The sequence below is a fragment of the Zalophus californianus genome, chromosome 3, assembly GCF_009762305.2.
Source record: "Zalophus californianus isolate mZalCal1 chromosome 3, mZalCal1.pri.v2, whole genome shotgun sequence".
NCBI classification, from domain to species: domain Eukaryota; kingdom Metazoa; phylum Chordata; class Mammalia; order Carnivora; family Otariidae; genus Zalophus; species Zalophus californianus.
Genome location: NC_045597.1, coordinates 25,713,039 through 25,737,123, shown reverse-complemented (window position 1 = coordinate 25,737,123; position 24,085 = coordinate 25,713,039). Strand labels below are relative to the sequence as shown.

The window sequence follows — 24,085 nt, the reverse complement described above, 5'->3', positions numbered from 1 at the left end:
TTGTATGAGATAAAGTAAATAATATTTTCTTATGATCATAATATGGCAGCACATTATTTCCTCAGTGATACATCCACAAGTGTGGTTAGTTTGCCATATATACCATTAACCTTTTACATATCATATTTCTTATACTGATTAATTCATACTTCAGTCTCATTTTGAAGGTCCACTTTAACCCTCACTTCAATCTAAATTCGTTCCCCCATTATAATCTCTCATTTAATTTTTTCTTTTATATTTTATATAATTTGAATTGTCCTCATATTTAATTTTTAGCATGTTTCCCTACCAATAGAGTTTAAGTTTAGTAAAATTGAGACTATGTATATCATTTCACCATGTTATAGAATCTCAAAATATTTGTAATATGAATAAATATCTAAATAACTTTGTTTCTTAATTATTTACTTTCTTTTTTTAAATAGAGTATTCATGCAGTTAGGATTTTCAGGGTTTAATTTTTTTCTCTCTCAGTATGAACTATGTTATGAGATAAATGAATTTTCACATTTACATATTTGTTTTGTTTTACTTGTTTTCTCATTTAAGTGTTGCAGATGTGTTTTTGTGTGGCACCAAATTAATTTTCATGAAGTTGCCATATTAAATCACATTCATATGCTACAATAAGAAATTGCAGTTAATTTGTCCTTTGTTGATAATTAAAAAAAAACAGTTATAAACAAAGCAAATTCGCATTTGCCTCATTAGTGCGCCAGGAAAAACTGTTTTGACCATTTGAGGTTATTTTGTAATTGTAAAAAATTTACTTAATGAAGACATATCGTTTCCTTGTGTCTTTTGTTTTTCTATACCTGTTTTGCTCAAAATTGTTGCATTTAAGATTTATGTTGGCCCTATCCTAAAAATTTAAAATCCAGATACATCATGGCCTATTGAATATAATTTGCACAGTAATGACCCTCTGTATAAATTTGTATAAAGCAAATTTGATACAAACTCTAACTTACATAACACTTTAAGTGACCCCACCATACACACTCCCATGAAAACACACACACAACAAATGAAAATAAAATCTGAAGGAGAAAATTAACTGTACAACAAAAGAAATCAGGGCTATTTAGTCTTCATTTATCATTGTATCTGAAAATATTTATTTATTTATTTATTTATTTCCATTGAGGCATTTTATTTGCAAGTATGTATTACATCCCTAGGAAAAGAATCCCAGGATTTTCCTTCCTGTGTGTTTTCATCTTGCTTCTTCATGGTCCATGATGCCAGCTGAGGTTGTCAGTACAATGAAACCAAACTGGCGGGATGGGAGCAGGTTATTCTGCCATTTTTCTAGATCTTTCAGTTGTACATCAAATCTGGGGCTGATCACTCCACACTTGTTTAACCTGCCCATGAGGTTCACAACAATCTTCCCCACTCTGCGATCATCAGTGATTTCAAATTCGCCAGTGTAACCATGCTTCATCATCACAGTGAGAAACTGGATGATGACTTTGGAGCACGGCCTAATAAGAACCTGGCATTTGCCTCTCTTCTCAGCATTGTTAAAGCTCTTGAGAGCATCTGCCAGGACATTCATGCGCACCATTATGGCCGCACGGAAAGATGGCGGAAAGAGGACGGGCTGAAAATATTTATTTAATACTATTTTAATCTTGTCTTTGTGAAGTCCATTAAAGCCAGTGACAGAAGGAAGGAAAGAAGGAAGGAGTAGAGAGGAGTAAGAAACAAGAGAGAGAGACAGAGAGATATAGAGGGAGGAAAACTAGGTAAGGCTGACAGGCCAGGGTTGCCTGGGTGGCTCAGTCGTTAAGCGTCTGCCTTCAGCTCAAGTCATGATCCCAGGGTCCTGGGATCGAGCCCCGCATCGGGCTCCCTGCTCAGTGGGAAGCCTGCTTCTCCCTCTCTCCCTCTCCCTGCTTGTGTTCCCTCTCTCGCTGTGTCTCTCTCTGTCAAATAAATAAAATCTTAAAAAAAACTAAAGCTGACAAGCCAATATTGAGAGACATTCCTTATGGGTAACACAGGTTCCCAGACATTTTACAGAGACACTGACTACCTCTGTTCTAGACTATTTTCAAAGATGTTTGTTTAGCAATCAGCCTAGGAAGATAGAAACTGTCTCCCTTTGGAGCAGATATGCTCACTGCCTTTTATTAAAAAAAAAAAAAAAATGTGAGTTTCCTAAACTAAGGATGCTTTTCATAATATGAAAACTATTCCATTGCCCACATCCATTGGGACCCATCTGAATTACTCCCATGGACCTTAGTGACAAAGAGGGCTGAGGCAGTACCCTGATGCTCATGCTGCTTGCACTGCCATAAGCAATAAAGTTCTTTGATCCATGTCTCATGTTCTACCATCATCTATAAAACTGTGACAGACAACCTTGTGAGCTTGTAAGTAGAGCAAAATTACACATCTTTCATGGTTCTTGACAATTTTAGCAATGATGATGGAATACTGATATATATATATATATATATATACATACATATGTATGTATTTCTGGAAGAGTAAAAATATAGCCTTTTATAAGTTGATAGAATTTGAAGTAATTTCATGGAAACTCATAGGGAACATATCATCCAAAATGTTATGGTCTACTGAGTAATAAGTAGTCTTCTGCTTTATTTTCTGTAAGTGTAGAGAAATTTGGGATGAGACCAGACTCTGTACACTGAACAGTAACTTCAAAGACAGGTGACCAAATGGTGTCTAATTGTTGGTAACACTTTTCTGGGATTAGTTCTTGCTGATCGGGCAGTCAGCCTCAGATCCGCCCCGTTGTAACAACTAATATTAATTTCCAACCTGAGTAGACCAAAGACACAACCTATTTCAGACAACAAGTATAGGTTCACCTATAGCATGGAATCACTAGATAACTATGGGGTGGGGTGGGAAGCTATCTGGAGGCATTCAGAGGAGTTTTCCATGAGAGATGCAGCAGTTACGGTTATCTCTTACTATTTTTATTAGAATTAACATTAAAGTTATGAAAAATGGCTATCAAATCATGATCTAAACTCTGATTGGTGAATGGCACACCCTGAATTTAAATTTAAGGCTCTTGAAAAACATTTGGGGAACTATGACATAGAATTTCGTTTAAGAGAAAATATAGGAGTGGCTCTATAAGACAAAGTATCATCAATGGCTTCCCTCTCTAGTATCTGCTGGGGTTTAGAGGATTTCTTCATCAGATGCCAGTGTTGCTAATCCTCCACTGCCACGAAATTAGCAATTTGTTCAAGAAATCTAAATACATATTTTTTAAAGGAAATAGATGATGCTTACACCATAAGTTTTACTGGGAAAATGACATATAACCATCTACAGAGAACATGTACTCCTTGAGCCCAATTGCATTTAAATGCATGTGACTCAAAAAAATGGGACAAAATATATTATTTTTTTGTTTATCTTTGAGCTGTGGCATTATATGTGACTCATATTCCGTTCATTTAAAACTTTATTTTTATTTAATTCTTCATTTTCTTAATTTATATTTAAAAAATTTATGTTTATCATTCAGGTATATTAAAGCTACGTTAAGCCATTTCCTACATTCAGGTAAAATGTTATGTCTTAATATATCAGAGTTTAGCTATTAAAATCTTCTAATTGTTTATATTTATTACCAGACGATTTCATTCATTCAAGTATACCTTATATAATATGATTTTCAGACCTATTATCTCCCTTGTGTCATTCTTGATATCATAGTACTCCATAGTTTATCTGAATTTCAGAACCCTGTTTTGCCTTTATGTTTTTCATGCTCTGAAAAATCAAAATGAAGTTGGATCATTCAAAAAACTTCCATATATATATATATATATATATATATATATATATATCAGCTCAATGTCATTATCGTTATCATTAAGGAAGACACAAAATGGAACCATGGAAGAAACCAGTATAATTGAGTGTGTAAGACCCTGTAATTAAGTCTCATTTTGATGTGACATATTAATCAGTGTTTACAATCATGTATCAATTTACACATTATAAATAAAAATATTATAAAATTATATATATTTATATTATATAATAAATTTCACAAGCCATATTTCTCCTTTATGGCCTCAATATGACCTCATTTGGGAATATTTGATAGTAGCAATTAGACTATCATTAATACTTAAGTGTTAATACAATTCTTTTTGTGATTCTAAAGACTGCCTATACATATATGATCCTACTTTATAGAGTCTAATTTAATTTGTCCCTATTTTGTAAACATATTGTTGGTTTAATTATAAAATATACAGTTAAGAAATTATTCAAATTGATACTTCCTTCAGTCCCCTTCCTTTTCCTTTTCAAAGGTCCAAGAGAAAAAAAAAAAATTTATTCCTTCCTTTTCCCTTTTCACTCTGTATAGGATTTCAATTAGAATTATATTCTTTATGAATATGTGGTTTTTCGGTTTTATGAGAGTCTATTAGGAACAGTAGTTTCCTGTCAACAAAGCATGCTTATCTAAGATTGGAGAATATGTGCTGTCCAGTCAAAGAAGAGAAAAAGAGGAACATGTTTAAGATGTGTTTCCGCATAGAGCAATGAGCTACTTCTCACACTTGAGTTGTAACTGCAGCCCAGATGTCACAGAGCTCACTAGCCCATAGTGATCATAAAACGAAGGCTCTTTTTTACAGCTTTATTGAGATATAATTGATATAGAAAAATTGAAAGTATTTAGTGCATATAATTTGATGAGTTGGGACATAAGTGTATACCCATGATACCATCATCATAATCTGTACTAATATGTAACACTCATATCCATTACCTCCAAGACTTTCCTTGTCCCTTTGCTGCTGCCTCTCTTCCTTCTCCTCTTCTACCTCCTCCTCTTCCCTTCTCGTATTTTTCCTCCTCCTCCCCCTCCCTTCTTTCTCCTCCTTCTTTACAGTGCAGTCCGTAATGGCAAATTAATTACTTCAAGTTGTGATCGGTCCTCAAAAAGTGGTCTATTTCAACAATGAATTAAAAACTGGTTGTTTTAAAATACTTTAGATGTGTTTTGAATGCGTGGGGTGTGTGTGTGTGTGTTTTCTCCTTAAATGTTCTCAAGGGAGATATAAAGAATAAATGATTTTCATTCTTACTGCTGACTTTGCATTTTACCACGTAACAGGCAACTCAAATATATATATAAAACAGATGATAAATAAATTTATTTAAGAAGTCAGTGGGGTGCCTGGGTGACTCAGTGGATTAATTGTCTGACTTCAGCTCAGGTCATGATCTCAGGGTCCTGGGATGGAGCCTGGTGTTGGGGCTCCATGCTCAGTGAGGAGTCGCTTGTCTTGTCCCTCTGTTCCTCCCCTGACTCATGCTGCTCATGCTCTCTCTCTCAAATAAATAAATAAAATCTTAAAAAAAAAGAAGTCAAAAGACTAGTATACTGAAAAATAGAAAATATTGATGCAAGAAATTAAACAAGACACACACACAAAATTAAAAATGTCCATGTTCATGGATTGGAAGACTTAATATTGTTAAAATGATGCTGCCCAAAGTAATCTAAAGATTCAATGCTGGGAACCCTACACTCCCTAATTTCAAAATATGTTGCAAAGCTACAGTAATCAAAGCACCATTTATAGCTTAAGAACAGATATATAGAACAATAGAACAGAATAGAAAGCCCCTAAATAAGTCCATGTATATACAGTCACCTGAATTTCAACAAGGGTGCCAAGAATACATAATAGGGAAAGAATAGTCTCTTCAACAAATGATGTTTTTTAAAAAATGTGAATATTACTATGCAGAAGAAACAAGACCCTTATGCTATGCAAAAAAATTCAAAATGGATTAAAGACTGAAAATATAGACATGAAACTGTAAAACTAGTAGAAGAAAATAGAGGGAAAATGTCATGACATTGGTACTGCAATGATTTCATAGATATGACACCAATGCACAGACAATGAAAAGAAAAACAAACAAGTGGGACTACATCAAATTAAAAAGTTTTTGCAAAGCAAAGGAAATAATCAGTAGAACGAAAAGGCAACCTGTTCAATGGGAGAAAATGTTTGCAAACCATATATCTGGTTAATCTCAGAAATAGATAAGGAAAACCAATAGCTCAATAACAATAACAATTAATAAAACTTGATTTTGAAAATAGGCTAAGGAATTGAATAGACATTTCTCTAAAGAAGACATACAAATGGTCAATGAGTATATAAAAAGGTGCTCAACATCACTGATCATCACGAAAATGTAAATAAAAGCCACAATGATTCTAAATAATACATTGATCAATGATAAATCTCAAGAGACTTTTTTAAATTGAACTAAATGAAAATAAAACACGATTTATAATTTGTGGAAAGCAGTGAAAGCAATACTTAGAAGCAATTTAATAATATTAAGTGCATATATTATAAAAGAAGAGAGATTTAAAATCAGTAATCTACATTCCCCCCCCCCCGAAGAAACTAGAAAACGAAGAGCAAATTTTATCTAAAGGAAGAACGAGAAGGAGGGGTGGAGAAATAGAGCAGAAATAAAAAAAAAACTGAAAACAGAAAATAGAGAAGATCGATCAAACCAAAAATCACTTTTTGAAAAGATCTTTGAAAATTGATAAGCTACTCAGGCTACCTAAGAAATAAAGACAAAGTACACCAATTACTAATACTAGACAGGAAATAGGGGACATCACTACAGATCCTCTGAACATTAAAATAATAATAGAATAATATGAGCGATTCTATACCCACAAATATCATAACTTACATGACCAGTGGACCAATTCCTTCACAATTTGCCAAAGCGCTCTCTCTCTCACACACACACTATCTGAAGAGGCCTATGTCTAGTACTTAAATTTACTCAATAATTAATAACCTTCCAAAACAGAAAGCATCAGGCTCAGATGGGTTCACTGATGAACTCTACCAAACATTTAAGGAAAAAAATTGTACAAATTCTTTGTCATTTTCAGAGGATAGAGGCAGAGAGAATGCTTCCTAACTCATTCTATGAGGCCAGAATTATCCTAATACCAAAACCACACTAAAAAAATTACAAGAAAAGCATAGACCAATAGCTTTCATGAACATAGATATGGAATTTCTCAACAAAATATTAGCAAATCAAATCTAACAATGTATAAAAAGCATTAGACATCAAGACAAGTGGGTTTTATCCCAGGTATGTATGGCTGGTTCAATATTTTAAAAAACCAACTAATGCATCACAGCAACATATTAAAAAAGAAAAATCACATGACAATATATCAATAGATGCAGAATGACATTTGACAAAATCCAACACCCATTTGTTATTAAATATCTCAGTATGGTAGCAAAAGAGAGGAACTTTCTCAACTTGATAAAGAATATCTACAAAAAATCTACAGCTATCATCACACTTAATGATAAAAATTCGAAGTTTTCCCACTAAGATGAGGTATAAGGTAAGAATATCCTCTCTCACCATTCCTTTCAACATCATACTGGAAGTCCCTGTTAATGCACTAAAACACGAGTATAAAAGGTATACAGCCTGGCAAGCAAGACATAAGACCATCTTTGTTCACAGATGACATGATTGCCTACGTAAAATATCAAAAATAATTGACAAAATAATTCTAGAACTCATAAGCAATTGTAATGAGTTGAAGGTTAGTATACAAAAGTCAATCAATTTTCTATACCAACAATGAGTAAGTGGAATTTGAAAATAAAATCCTCAGTATCATTTACATTAGCACCTGCAAAAATGAAATATTTAGGTATAAATCTAACAAAATATGTCCAAGATGTGTATGAGGAAAACTACAGAACTGTGATAAATCAAAGAAGAACTAAATGAATGGAGAGATATTCTATGTTCATGGCCAGTAAGTTCATGGACATGTCAATATTATGAAGATGTTAGTTCTTCCCAACTTGATTTATAGATTCAATACAAGTCAAATCAAAATCCCAATAAGTTTTCTGTGGATAGAAGCAAATTGTTTCTAAAGTTTCAGTGGAGAGGCCAACAACAACAACAACAACAACAAACAGAATAGTTAATACATGAAAGCAGAAGAACAAAGTTGGGGGACTGACACTACATGACTTCAACTATAAAGCAACAGTAAACAGTGTGGTATTGGCAAAAACAAAACAAAACAAAAAAGATCAGTGGAACAGAATAGAAAATCCAGAAATAGACCCACATAAATATCGTCAAATGATCTTCATCAGAGGGTCAACAGCAATAAAATGGAGCAAAGATACTTTTTCAACAAGTAGTGCTGAAACAAGTAGACATCCACACACACTGTTGGTATGGACACAAAATTTTATAGACTTTATTAAAAACATTAAGATGATTTCTTAAAATAATGAAAATAGAACTACTATGTTATCCAGCAATCCCACTTCTGGTATTTATCCAAGATGATTTAAACCAGGTTTTCGGAAAGATATTAGTACTCCCATATTCATCGCTGCACTATTCACAATAGCCAAGGTATGAAAACAACCTAAATGTCCATCAACCAATCAATAAAGAAAATATGATATATACATACAAGGAAGTATTATTCAGCTTTATAAACAAGGGGAAATTCTGTAATATGTAACGGAATGGATGAACCTTGAGGACATTAGGCTAAGTGAAATAAACAAGACACAGAAAGACAAATATTGCATGATTCCACATATAAGAAGTATCTCAAATAGTCAAATTCATAGAACAAAAGAGTTTTATAGTGGTTACTAGGAGCTGGGGGGAGCAAGAAATGAGAAATTACTAATCAATGGGCACTAAGTTTTAGTTACATACGATGAATAAAGATCTGCTGTCCAACATCATACCTATAGTCAACAACACTACACTGTATGCTCAAAAATTTAAGATGGTAAATTTCATGTTAAATGCTCATGCTACAATTAAAAAAATAAAAAATGAGAGTGAAATTTTCTAACTCTAGGACACACTTCTCTCTCTCATGCTAGTCAGGGAAGTGCTACTTCAGATATACAGGGCTTGGTGAAACACAGATTAGAAAACACTGTTTTAAGGCCAGTTATGATTATTAGTGCTCATTTTTGTAATCATTAGTCCAGATGAGTGCTTCTCACCATCTAATGTGCATACAAACCAGTTGGGGATCCTGGTAAAATGTACATTCAGATAAGTCTGGGAAGGTGCAGATATTCTAAATTTATAATTAGCTCCGGGGGGATTAATTTGGATTCTTCTCACTGTGAGAAGCAAGGGGATACATTATTTAAATCAAATTGTTTTATTTTATGTAAACATTGTAACATATATTTTGGGCCAACTCTGATACATATCACTAAATTACAATAGACTATTTTTATTTAAGTTTTGTGATTACTAATCATTTCTTAAGCACATGAAGAACTGAATATTGGGGTGAAGCAGCTTGATGTGTATGGGCTGGCAATCGTTAGAGAACACTGCCTATAATAAGGCTCTAGATAATTTCTATAAAGATAAATAATGACTGACAAAGAATATGCTGTAGTTATCACACATTAATTCTTATGAGAATACACATAAGTACTGACTTGTATTACTAATTTTCCAAAAGAGAAATAATAATACATTAAATCAATATTAAAATATTTCCCAACAATTTATGAATGTTGAAAATATGGTACTGCCACCCTTGGTAAGAGGTGTAGTAGCAAGATGAGTGCCATTTAATACAGCTAGAAATCAGGCAATGTGATGCCCCCAGCTTTGTTTTTCTTTTTTAAAATTTCTTGGTGATTCGGGGTCTTTTTTGGTTCCATACAAATTTTAGGATTGTTTGTTCCAGCTCTTTGAAAAATGCCATTGGTATTTTGATTGCTCTGAGCAGCATAGACATTTTAACAATATTTGTTCTTCCAATTCATGAGCATGGAATGTTTTTCCATCTTTTTGTGTCTTCTTCAATTACTTTCATAAGTGTTCTGTAATTCTTAGAGTATAGATCCTTTACCTCATTGGTTAGGTTTATTCCAAGATATCTTATGGTTTTTGGTGCTATTGTAAATGGAATCGATTCCCCAATTTCTCTTTCTACGGTTACATTGTTAGTGTGTAGAAAAGCAACTGATTTCTGTGCATTGATTTTGTATCCTGCCACATTACTGAATTGCTGTATGAGTTCTAGTAATTTGGGGGTAGAGTCTTTTGGGTTTTCCACATAAAGTATCACGTCATCTGCAAAGAGAGAGTTTGACTTCTTCTTTGCCAATTTGAATACATTTTATTTCTTTTTGTTGTCTGATTGCTGATGCTAGCACTTCTAGTACTATGTGGAATAATAGTGGCGAGAGTGGGCATCCTTGTCGTGTTCCTGATCTTAAGGGAAAAGCTCTCAGGTTTTCCCCATTGAGAATTATTTTCACCGTGGGCTTTTCATAGATAGTTTTTATGAATTTGAGGAATGTTCCCTCTATCCCTACACTCTGAAGAGTTTTAATCAGGAAAGGGTGCTGTATTTTGTCAAATGCTTTTTCTGCATCAATTGAGAGGATCATATGGTTCTTGTCTCTTCTCTTATTAATGTGTCTATCACATTGATTGATTTGCAAATGTTGAACCACCCTTGCATCCCAGGAATAAATCCCACCTGGTCATGATGGATAATCCTTTTAATGTACTGTTGGATCCTATTGGCTAGTATTTTGGTGAGAATTTTGTCGTCCATATTCATCAGGGATATTGGTCTGTAATTCTCCTTTTTGATGGGGTCTTTGCCTGGTTTTGGGATCAGGGTAATGCTGGCCTCATAGAATGAGTTTGGAAGTTTTCATTCTGTTTCTATTTTTTGAAACAGCTTCAGAAGAATAGGTATTATTTCTTCTTTGAACATTTGGTAGAATTCCCCTGGAATCCATTAGGCCCTGGACTCTTGTTTTTTGGGGAGGTTTTTGATCACTGCTTCAATTTCATTACTGGTTATTGGTCTATTCAGATTGTCAATTTCTTCCTGTTTCAGTCTTGGTAGTTTTTAGGTTTCCAGGAAGGCATCCATTTCTTCCAGCTTGCTTAATTTATTGGCATATAGTTGTTGATAATAATTTCTAATAATTGCTTCTATTTCCTTGGTGTTAGTTGTGATCTCTCCCCTCTCCTTCATAATTTTATTAATTTGGGTCCTTTCTCTTTTCTTTTTGATAAGTCTGGCCAGTGGTTTATCTATCTTATTAATTCTTTCAAAGAACCAGCTTCTAGTTGCATTGATCTGCTCTACTATATTTCTGGTTTCTAATTCATTGATTATTATTTCTCTTCTCCTGCTTGGCTTAGGCTTTATTTCTTGTTCTTTCTCTAGTTCTTTATGGTGTAAAGGGGAACACTCTTACACTGTTGATGGGAATACAAGTTGGTACAGCCACTTTGGAAAACAGTGTGGAAGTTCCTCGAAAAGTTAAAAATAGAACTACCCTATGACCTGCAATTGCACTACTGGACATTTACCCCAAAGCTACAGATGTGGTGAAAAGAAGGGGCACATGCACCCCAATGTTCAGAGCATCAATCTCCACAATAGCCAAACTGTGGAAGGAGCTGAGATTCCCTTCAAAAGACAAATGGATAAAGAAGATGTGGTCCATATATACAATGGAATATTACTCAGCCATCAGAAGGGATGAACACCCACCATTTGCATTGACATGGATGGAACTGAAGGGGATTATTCTAATTGAAATAAGTCAAGCAGAGAAAGATGATTATCATGTGGTTTCACTTATTTGTGGAACATAAGGAATAGCGTGGAAGACATTGGGAATACGAAGGGAAAAATGAAGGGGAGGGAAAATCAGAGGGGGAGATGAAACATGAGAGTCTATGGACTCCAGGAAACAAACTGAGGGTTTCAGAGGGTAGGGGGCATGGGTTAGCCTGATGATGGATGTTAAGGAGGGTAGGTATTGCAATGAGCACTGGGTGTTACACGCAAACAATGAATCCTGGAACACTACATAGAAAACTAATGAAGTACTGTATGGTGACTAACAGCATAATAAAAAAATAAATAAATAAAATAAAGACATGTTTGTTTAAACTGAAAAAAAGGATGAGGGCTATTTAAGTGATTACATATCTTCTCATTGTTTTATGTACTACTAGTTGATGACATCAGATTTAAGTCATTTCAGTAGAGATACAGCAAGTATTTGGACTCATTTAGCATTCCTTGTGTTGATCTTTTATGGCAAACAGATCTTTAGGGTAAAATAGCTAGCCTGTTTCTAACCTGTTTCTCTTTATTCTGGTATCACTAGCACAAAAGATAATGGGAAATTATTTATTCAGTAAAAAGTGGTATCGGTACTCATTTTCATTATGAATAAATTGAGGCTGTTTTTCTCATCCTTTCGTGTAAAATTGAGCCATTTGGAGTCAATCTGCTTAGCAATGGAAAGAAGAAACAAGTAACTACCCACATTATTTTTAAAAGTGAATGACTTTTTACTACTTGGTAACCTCCTGAGACTTAATACATCGTTAAATGTGATAGTCATATGACTTCATGGACTAATCCATCAATTTGGTTAGGGAAAACAAAGAAAAATCATATTTATATATGTATATATATAGTCCTTTCAGAACATGAACTGCAATTTAACTTGCCTACCACAGGTAGAAATGCCAAGTCACTGAACAATAACATAGGAATGTTGAGTGTCTGATACTCGATACCTGTTTCTTTAAACAGTAAATGATAACTAAAATGGAAAGATCATACCCTTGGTACAAACTTATATCATGTGCAAATTTATGGGGACATCACCAACTCTTATTTTTTAGAGAAATATAGCCATTTAATTTTTCTGTAAAATCTTCTGTTTTGTAAATGATGAGTTCCTTTTATTCTTCTTCTTAAAACAGTAGGCCACTGGTTTACTACCTATCATATAGACTATAGAATCTTAAAATAGGATGTTTTGTTAGAGATCATGTCTTTCTTCTAACAATTTTACAAATAAATATCCTAAAATCAAATTTATTTGACAGTGGTGTCAGTCCAAGTGCCTGGATTAGAAGTTAGATCTAATGATCTTTAGTCTGATGTTCATTGATAAAGTATACTGAAAAAACATTTCAAGAGTGCCCTTACTGTACAAACATTGAAGTAAAATTTAACTAGATCATATCAGTGTTTTTCCCTTATGGTATCTCACAATACTGTACCTTGTGTAGATGATAGAACACATGGCATGTACACATCTAATCATGAATTCTTCAAAGGATTTATAGACTGCTTTTTCCTTTTTTCCTTAGGTGTTTTTCATCATTCATTCCATGTAATGAATGACAGAGTCTCTGTTGAATATATTAAAATGTGTAATACATTGATGGTGTTAAAATGTCAATTCCTTGTTTATTTCTTGGAAAGAACTCAATGTGTATTATGAAACTAGTACATTAATCTTATATTATCACTTTAAGATAGTGGAAAGCAAGTATTATTTGACATATGACAACTTACTAATACAGAATAAAATCTGAAATATATTTTTCAAATAAATAGGAAGTTAGTGATAAAAAAGTCATTACACTTGGTGATAGTAAATTTAATGCATCAACTCGACTGGACACAGGGAGCCCAAATATTTGGTATTTGATATTCTGAATATTTCTGTGATGGTGTTTTTGGATGTGATTAACATTTAAATAGGTAGACTGAGTAAAGCAGATTGTTCTCCCTAATGTAGATGGGCCTCACCCAATCACTTGAAGGTCTGAATAGAATAGTGGACTCATCTTCCTCCCAGTAAGAGAAAATTCCCCTACCCAGCAGCCTTATACTACTGGTTCTGTTTACCTGGAAAACTCTAACTAATACATACTATTACAGACTGTGCCTTTTAGCTGAATGAGTGAAATCTCAGTTATTTTTAGTTTTTTTTTCTATAGATGATAATAGCACTGCAAACATTTATTCTTCCATTAAAACTATGCTAAGCAGGTATGAGCTCAGAAAGATAGTTACCTGATTAACTCCTTCAACTTCCTATGAAAATTAATGAATACTCATAAAAAGTATAAAATGCAAATCATTGAAGGGAATTTGGAATATGACCAGAAACACAGGAATTTAGACCTTTCTTAGATCACAGGTTATCTGGTAAAACATTGGGATCACAGTGGGAAAGAGAGTCGATTATCATTTATGCATTCCTTTGAGTTTCCCTATATTTCAGGTATCCTCTAAACTTTTTAGAGGAACTTAAACAATTGTTTCTTGATATAGTCCCTAGACTCTCCACCCCAACCTATTCATCTTATTAAATTGAACACTCATAACCAGGTACTTTATAAAGAATATCTCTTCTTTAAAATGAGACCTATTCATCAGGTGTCATGGACTTAGAAAGCAAAAGAGTGAGCAAGTGCTTCAGTCATCAGCTGGCCACCTATCCTGTACCACCGTATATTTACAATCTGAGGTTTTCCTTCTGGATGGGGTTGGCTACTTACAGATAAGGTGGAAGTGACCAATGTTATCCATATTTGTTGTTTGATCTCTGTATTCAGTTGTTTCTTGTAGGTGAGCATTACTGTAATTGAATGGGGCCACAAAAGACCAGACATGCAGGAAATGTGCATTTTTTCCAGCATTTTCATCTCCTTGCCAGAGCTTAGTCATTTTCATATTGAAAATTGAAATTACATTATTGAATAATGTATTTTATGTGTAAAACCAAAACATATTTAATATCTTTACTGTAGTTCACATTATTTTCTGAGTGGTATTAATTATAATTACATTAATGACATTCTCTAGGAAATTTTCCATATATATGTGATCGCTCTTTTCCTTTATCTCTAGGGAGAGGCTGGTTATAATCAGACATCACACACGGTAGACCATATTTATGAACTGTGTACCCTCTGATAAGGGTGGGGAGGGCTTCACCTTGCTACCACTGCACCTCCATGTATTTAGTCCTCAGTTTCTTCCTAAAGTAGCCAGAGTAATTTTACCCCCATCTTAATTCCATAGCTATTTTCTACTCTATGTTCATTATAGACTCTTACTATCTGGGACATGATGTGGTAGGAGATAGAAATAAAAATCAGTGGTTCTTCATAACATAACTGAGTATGTGCATATATTACAAGAAAGTTACTAAACTCAGTATACTCTGAAGGTTATTACATTTTGCTCATTCTCAGGAAAGATAAAACTCTAAATACCATTAGAAGATTTAAAATAAACTACATGCTTCCATGTTAGAAGACCAAGCACTGGAATCAAAGATCCCTACACAGAACTGCACAGCTACAGATGTGTATTAGTAAATATTCAGGTTTTGATAAAATTTGTGTATATCAATCTGTCCTACAACTAAAGGTTTAAAAAGAGGAATTAATATTCAAGAGTTAGAAAATATGATGAAACAAGAATATTCTGTAGAAGTTCACAGGATAGAAGATATCGGTAATCATTCAAAAATATATCAACAGATAATAATAAACAACAGCCTATGAAAATGTATTCAACTTCAAAGAATGACAATGAACTTGTAAGACACAGAGGACAAACATTCTTCAAAAATCACCACCACAGACTTGTGATTCAAATAGCAAAGTAAACTCAGAAAGACAGCACTTGCCCCATTTCAAAAGACAACTTTAAATATTCAATATGATATAGCAAAAAAGTCTAACAACATTCACATTACAGAAGCATTTGCCATTCACATGCCCAGTAATTTGAAGAAAAATTTTTAGATATAAGGCAGACAAGACAAAATGAGAATAAAAACAAACTAACAGGTGTACCTGGTTGGCTTAGTCAGTTGAGCGACCGACTCTTGGTTTTGGCTCAAGTCATGATCTCAGGGTGGTGAGATCGAGCTCCGCATCAGCCTCCACGTTCAGCAAGGAGTCTGCTTGAAGAGTCTCCACCTCTGCGCCCCCCCAGATAAATAAATAAATATTTAAAAAATTAATAACATGGGGAAAGAGAAGCCTACATAGAAGAAAAATTCTCAAAGGGTAATACATGGGAAGCACTAGCATCCTTCCCACCCTGCAGATAAACATGCATGGGGTAGAAGAAAAGATGGGTTGGTTGGCAGTGGATAACATATCTCAATCCTTCTGTTAGTACAATAGAGTTAATGAGTTATTGGCCATTGTATGCCTGGGGGTATGCTATAGTAACAATCTCAAATCTAATAGCTTAGCATGGCAAAAGTTTATTTCTCAGTCATACTGAGTCTATCATGTTGGCAGCATGTTTAGCTCATTATAGTTATTCTGGGATCTCAGCTGATAGTAGCTTCATCTTAACATCTGCTTCCAAGATCACCTTGGCAGGAGAAAAAATATGTGTTAAGTTATTCTCAGGCTTTGAAAAACCCCAGTGGAAATGATACATGCCTCTTCTGTTCACATTTCACTGAACAAAGTAAGTCATACTACTGCGCTCGATATAATACTCTATGTTATTTCATTTTTCTGTATTCTACCTTAATTTGGAGTTATGTTTACAAATAAACTTGTAGAGCAGACACTATAGCAATCATCATACTGTTTTTCCTACATGAGAATTGTCTCAGACTATTTTAAGGCATATTTTAGTCTATTTTAACATGTTTGAGTGTTGCCTGAAAACTGCATTTCTAAAAAGCATAGCAGGTGGTGTTAATGCAGGTGGTCTGGGTATCAAACTTTGAGTGAACAACAACAACAAAAAAAGCAATCTAACCTTTAATGATAGCTCAAAGATCCCATCCTCTGTCTCTCTCACCACTTGCTTCACTGTCAGGGAGAATACCAGATAAGAATCAAGACAGAAAATTTTGACATGGTAATGTTAATTGTAACTTTTGGAGGAAGGAGGTAAGGGGTAAAAACTTTTTGTCAGTGGAACACCTAAAACCCCTGTGTGTGTGTTGCTAGATGATTTTTTCTCTTTACAAAATTATTTTCTCTCTTTGCTCTGAAATACTTTCAAGAAAATGGAGTCTTATCCATCAAAAGTATCTTAGGCAGACAAGACAAAATGAGAATAAAAACAAGTGCCTCCTCCACTTGTGAAGGCAAAATGTTAACAGAATGGGACATAGGATAAAGAAGCTACTAGGAAGGCTAGCATGATTCTAGAATAGACAAAAGATGTTAAAACTTCTCGATTTTCTACTTTATCTCCCCAAAGTAGGATATCTTTAAGGGGTTAGAGTCAAATTGCAAGCTCAGCATAGTGACCATTTACTGATTTTTTTTTTTCTCAGAATAAATAATCCAAATAACCTCAGTAGCCTACACTGCTGTGTTAGTCCTTTCATGCTGCTATAACAAAACACCATGGGCTAGGTTGCTTATAAATAACAGAAATTTATTTCTCACAGGTTTTTTTTTGTATAAATGTACCATTTATTATATCATTTGAAACAAACATGTAGCCATCACACAGGTAAAGAAATAGTGTATTGTCAACACCTCAGAAATCTCTTTTTATGTATCCTTTCCTAATCACACCCACTCCTTCTTCCCTAGAGTAAAACCTCTGTCCTTCCTTAATAGTAATCACTTTCTCGAATTTCTTTATATTTTTACCTAAGTATGCATTCTGAAACATTCTGTTTTGCCTCTTTGCCTTTATATAAATAGAATCATATTGTATATATTCTTCTATGTCTTGATTCTTTCTCTCAAGGTTTTAAGAGTCCTTCATTTTATTGTCTGTAGTCGTAGTTTGCTCATTTTCCTTGCTCTGTGATACATTATGAGAATATTACACAATCTATCCATTCTGTTGATGAGCATATGGGCTGTTTCCAGTTTTTGAATGTGATGAACATGCTCATATGCATAGTGTGGCACACAGCGGTTCTCAAATTCGAGCCTGCACCAGAATGCCCTGGAGGGCTTGGTAAACACAGATTCCTGGACACCATCATCCAAGTTCTGATTCAGTAGATCTGGGGTCATGCCCAGTGATTTGTATTTCTAGTAAGTTCTCAGTTGATGCTGATGCTATTGGTTCAGGGATCACACTTTGATAACCACTATTTTGGGTATATAATTGGGGATAGGTTACTGGGCCAAAAGAGGAGAGAATCTTCAATTTTGCTAGCTAATGGTTTTCTAAATTGGTTGTACCAGTTTGTGCTCTCACTGGCCATGTATGTGTGTGCTTGTTGGCCCACATCTCACCAACACTGTGTTTCTGTGGTGGGGATGTAGTCATAGCTCACTGTGCTTTTTATTCATATTTCCTGATTTCTGTTTCTGTTGAGTACCTGTTTTGGTGCATCTGGATGTCCTCTTTCTGAAGTACATGTTTAAGTCTCTTTTTAATTAACATATAACATATTGTTTCAGGGTAGAGGTCTGTGATTCATCAGTCTTCTATAACACCCAGTGCTCATTACAGCCCGTGCCCTCCTTAATGTCCATCACCCAGTTATTCATCCCCCACATCCTCCCCTCCAGCAACCTTCAGTTTGTTTCCCATGAGTAAGGGTCTCTTATGGTTTGCCTACCTCTCTGGTTTCATCTTGTTTTATTTTTTTCCTCTCTTCCCCTATGATCTTCTGTTTTGTTTCTTAAAATTCCACATATCAGTGAGATCATATGATAATTGTCTTTCTCTTGATGGACTCATTTAAAAAGTACTTTTATTTTTCTTCATTTATTTTTGAAAGAGAGTGGGGTAGGGTGCAGAAAGAGAGGGAGAGAGAGAAGCTTATACAGGTGCCGCACTCAGCGCAGAGACCAACGTGGGGCTCAATCTCAGGACCTTAAGATCATGACCTAAGCTGAAATCAAGAGTCTGAGGCTAAACCTACTGACCCATCCAGGCACCCCTCTCAGAGTTCTTAAGGCCAGAAGTCCAGGATCAAGGCACTGGCAGATTTGTTGTCTGGTGAACCCTGCTTCCTGGTTCATAGACAGTTGTCATTTTGCTCTATCTTCACATTGAGGAAGGGGCAAGGACCCGCTGGGGTCTTTTTTATAAGGACATCAATCCCATTCTTTGTTTGTTTGTTTGTTTTAAAGATTTTGTTTATTTATTTGAGAGAGAGAGCACGTGTAAGAGAGAGAGAGCCTGAATGGTGGGGGAAGGGCAGAGGGAGAGAAAGAAGCAGACTGCTTCACCTTGAGCATGGAGCACGATGTCGCTGTCTCAGGACCCAGAGATCATGACCTGAGCTGAAATCAATGGTCAGATACTTAGCCTACTGAGCCACCCAGGCTCCTCTCAATATATGAATTTTGGGGGGACAGAAACATTCCACCTATAGCAACTGGTAAAACTATGACCATACCAGATTCATGAGTGAGAATTTTGGGCTTTGAGATGCTAGTCATATTCATTTCAACTAGAATACCCTTTTATCTTTAACTTAATGGGCTCCACTATACTTATTCTACTTGGGTTTCTCCTCTTCTAAAAAGTAAAACAAACAAACACACAAAACACACCTATTTTAATTTCTCTTCAAGAGAGTGTCTTTCTGTCCATTCCCCAGCTAGTTATTTAGCTTTCTGCTACATTATTAAGTTAACTGTCTTTACAGATTTTTCTTTCCATTCCTTCCTACAGCAACTTGTAAATCTATCTTTCTTAGACTTTTATCAAGCTCTTGGTTCCCATTGGTTATTTTTATTTTCCTATGGAATTGTTTATTTTCTCTTTTTTAAGGAATTTAAAGCATTCTCATTGTACTTTTAATGGATGCTTTGAATTTTTGCATAGACATATTTCACACTGAATTTACATGAGTTTATATTTACATGAAGGTCACTTTCTGTATAAAATAAAACCATGATGTATATTTTACTTTGTAACACTACAAGAAATTAATCATCTCCATGACCTTTTCTCATGCAATTAAGCGAAAAAAATAAAAACTGTTGGTCTATCTGCTCATTCATCCAGTCTTCTCTAACCCATTTTATTCCTATATTTACTTATTTTTCTAACAAAAATTCACTGACCACTTATAATGCTGGGTCCTGAATAGATAGAATAAAATTATATGAGTTAAGCAAACAGTTCAGAATTACTAAAATTTAACTTGAGACACTAGAGAAGAGTATTGTGTAAGTATGAATAGGGTTTAGAAAATGAAATGATAAGTAATTAAAAAGTAGTTTCAGTCTAGGATAGAAATGTTCTTAATTTCTCAGTAATAAGCTTGACTAATCATCCCAAAAGTATTTTGATATTGAACTATTTCAGACAAAGCAACACCATGATCATATCTGAATTTTAATAAAAATCACTCTGGTAGCTCTATGAAAAATGGGTTCAAGAGGATGAAATCAGAGATAGGGAATAACTTGGGGAAATTTTTAATTAGCTGTGATAAAAATTATTAGCTCCTGAACAAAGGAGGAGTAGAAATAATTCAAATAAGGTGATAAATATCATGGGAGTAGAAATGACCAGGATTTGCTAACAAACTGGATCAATTCTCTAGCTCTTCAGACTGCATAGCTTGTTAGGTCCTTATTGCACAGAAAGAAAAGAGAGAAAGAAAACTGAATACACACACTTCAGCCTGTATGAGATGCTGTATTAGCCATTCTGTGTGTATGAGTATGCAGGTGTGTGTATTTTGTCATATGTATTACCCCTAGAGCTGCAACAGCTTCCTAAAGAGTGTCTCTTCAACCCTGACCAAAAGCTGGGATCAGGGAAAAATTTGTGGCTCACTGTATGGTGAAAAATATTTCTGAGATGCTTCCAAAAATATACACTCTGTGCTATTGGGAGAAGCCATCTACAGGGAGGATTGTCACGTTCACCTTCAAACACACTGCAGAGTTACCCAAGAGAAAAACAGGAGGAGCCATTTACTGGGAAGGGTCCCACTCATGGCATTCTACTGGGAACACATTGGAGAGGGTCTTGGGAGCACTGAGAAAAACCAAGTGCTCTAGAACCAGGAACTGGAAAATCCACCCTCTGCAAGAGTTGGGACTGGAAGAAGTCACACCCAACAATAGCAGGCACCTAGCACAGGATTAACTATGCTATAGAGAATTCTAGCATTGGAGAAAGCTTTACCCTGAAGGAGACTGGAGAGAGGGGATGGAGACAGAATGGAGAGAAGAAAAGAAAAACTCTTTCTCCCCCAGTGACCTTTCACCACTCTCTATTGAGTGCCAGCTCTCATGAAAAATACTGGTAAAGCGTGCCTGCATAATCACAGAACAGGCAAAGATGAGTATATTTGGATATGAGAGGTAATAAGTTGACAGCTGGAGAGTCCACACCTTTGCATTTTTACTTAAAAAGATACAGCTTAACCTTCTTACTAGTGAACAAGTTTTCACCTCTCAAAATTAGGAGATGTAGAGTTATAACACTTATTTTAGGAAAGAGGAAGAGATTGATATATATATTCTGTTTCCTTCCTTCATCTATACTTTCCCTTTGTTTACTTTTCTTTCTTTCTTCTTTTTCTTTCTTTCTTTCTTTCTTTTTTCTTTCTTTCTTTCTTTCTTTCTTTCTTTCTTTCTTTCTTTCTTTCTTTCTTTCTTTCTTTCTTTCTTTCTTTCTTTCTTTCTTTCTTTCTTTCTTTTTCTCTCACTTTCTCTCTCTCTCCCTTTCCCTCTCAAAAAAAGGAACAAACAAAAAATAAGAAAAAAAGAAAATACGAGAAATGCAAATGTAAGCCTATTATGGTTACTATCTAAAATTGGTCACAGCGCATGAGTTGATATCTGTGATTTCCTATTTCCACTATGCATTCTGTATTTCTCTGTCCTCAGTCAGAACATCAGCTGATAGGGGTTTTTATATGGTATAGAGATGTAAAATTGGTGCTGTAAAGATTAGATTGAGGGTCTGAGTCTCTCTGTCTTTCTCTTTTTGCTATAGTTTTCCATCAACCTGTACTACTGAGTGTGGAAGTACTAAAAGGCACCACAGAAAATTTCCTATATTTCAGGCATACACATCTTTCCACTACTATTAGCAGCAACACAGTATCTCCATGGTAATTGACATCAATCACTTCAGCAAAGAGAGGAGCCTCTTTTCCTGCCTATTGGTTCAGTAGTAAAAGGAGCCCCAAATAGCCTACAGCAGTCTCATCTTACATTTGAATTGAGACTGTGTTGTGTCCCCTTGACATGTCTTGAGGACTTGTTATGTCTTAGGGACTAAGACTTTCAAAATAGCAGAGCTCATGGTTTCCAAGATGGGAAACGAAAATTAGAATGGATATTTAGGAAGGAGGGAGAGGAGTTACCTTCACTTTTGCTATTTTTCTTCTAGATTCATGTACTGCTACTTTTGGGAAGAGAGCAGGAGCTAACGTGCTCTGATTCAAACTGTACAAATCACACATTGCAACCTTTTAGGGTGTTGTCTCTCAACTGATGCCATAACTGAATCTTGGACAAACCATTCCATTTTTAAATTACTCAATCATTTCTTGTGTATTTCAGTATGTATCAAAACAAGTCAATTCCATGAGCATGAGCCCATTGCTACTCTTTCTTTGCTGAGAAATTATTTTTTTTAATCATAAGAATTGTTATGAATATGGGTAAACTATTCTGGCAGACCATGAATAATGATGTTGACAGAAGGATTACATGAAGGGAAGACATATCCATATACAGAATATGTATATTCCAGTGAGAACAAATCTCTGCCCCTCCATGATAGAAGAGGTCCAATCTAATCAACAGCCACTAGGCTGACTTGCCTTCCTCCACAATTGTGCCATATCTCACAATAGTCCCCAGCATTGGCCTCCATATTAACAAAATAGATAACCCTAATTTTAGTTAAGTCAACCTTGGTAAGGGAAATTCCATATTGTTGAGCTCATGCATAGCCTCCATTTCTATCACCAACATCATTTTGGTCACAGGCCTACTGAGCCAGCACTGGATGGATTGGGGAAAGATGTTTGCAGTATATATGTATGTATATATATGTGTATGTATGTTTGTGGAGCATATTGGTTTATCACCTGATTAATTTAGAACCTTTCCTCATTGTGAACACCTTTGGGTGGACATCCACACTGACACAAATATATTCACAGAATCTATGCCAAATTTGAAAAGTCCATCCACATACTTCTTTCCCAGATTTCCTTATTACCAATCTTCCAATCCTTTCTCTTTCAAGGTCCTGACCATCAGGTTAAACCATTAGCATCTTGTCTTAAATAATTTAAATATGTGCTTCTGGCCAGCCATCACTAGATATATTAGACAACTAAGTGCAGTACTTCCCACTGGAAGAACTCCTTTCTGTTATTTTATAGCAGTGACCCTAAGTGAGCCTGCAGTACTAGAGCTGTCCACTTTTGGGTGGCACCAACATATTATGCAAACACATATGTAAACTAGACTTGAGAGGCTGGTCTTTGTTTGTTTTTGTTTTTTATTTATTTATTTTTTTGAACATTTTAAAAAGATTTTATTTATTTATTGAGAGAGAGAGAGTGGGGAGGGAGGAGGAGCAGAGGGAGAGGGAGAAGCAGACTTCCTGCCGAGCAGGGAGCCCAACACGGGGCTCCATCCCAGGACCCTGAGATCATGACCTGAGCCGAAGGCAGATGCTTAACTGACTGAGCCACCCAGGTGTCCCTTGATTTTGTTTTTGTTTTAATCTTCAGCCAACTAATTATAAGAAATAGCCCAGGAAGTCATAGGCATAGATTGTGGCAGAAGAGACTACAACAGCAATCAATGTTGAAACTGTCCGAATTACCTGCTCAGGCAACTTATTGGTAACTCTTGGTTCTGCCCAAGCTTGGTTATAACTTCTTGGTTACAGTTTGCTTATTTTCTGTGTTTATTTATTATATATCTAACCAAATTTTATTAGCTGTCCCATAGGAAGCTTCCATGTGGGTTGTGCAGGTACCCTAGAAGGAGGCTTTCCAGGGAGTTTCTATAGCATCCCCATGGGTACTTTCCCAGTGGGTTCTATCTCTCCCCTCAACCATCTTCTCAGCAAGCGTTTTGATATCATGTGCATATTTACTGCTTGCCAGCCTTGGCATGCAGCATTATGGATAACTTATTTGCCACGTGGTAAGGGAAGTTGTCCTATTTTCTTATAAGATATAAATTTCAGACTTGAGAGTGGAGGCCTTCCAATCTGTTC

At 35.2% G+C, this 24,085-nt stretch overlaps 1 protein-coding gene across 1 annotated transcript; it reads right to left on the bottom strand.

The window, feature by feature from the left end:
* Positions 1 to 1,179: 1,179 nt before the first annotated feature.
* Positions 1,180 to 1,573, bottom strand: LOC113920203 (40S ribosomal protein S15a-like). Its single transcript, XM_035726780.1, has one exon. It carries the CDS (start codon positions 1,571 to 1,573, stop codon positions 1,220 to 1,222), a length of 354 nt encoding a protein of 117 aa, XP_035582673.1. The 3' UTR covers positions 1,180 to 1,219.
* Between the last annotated feature and the right edge of the window lie 22,512 nt (positions 1,574 to 24,085).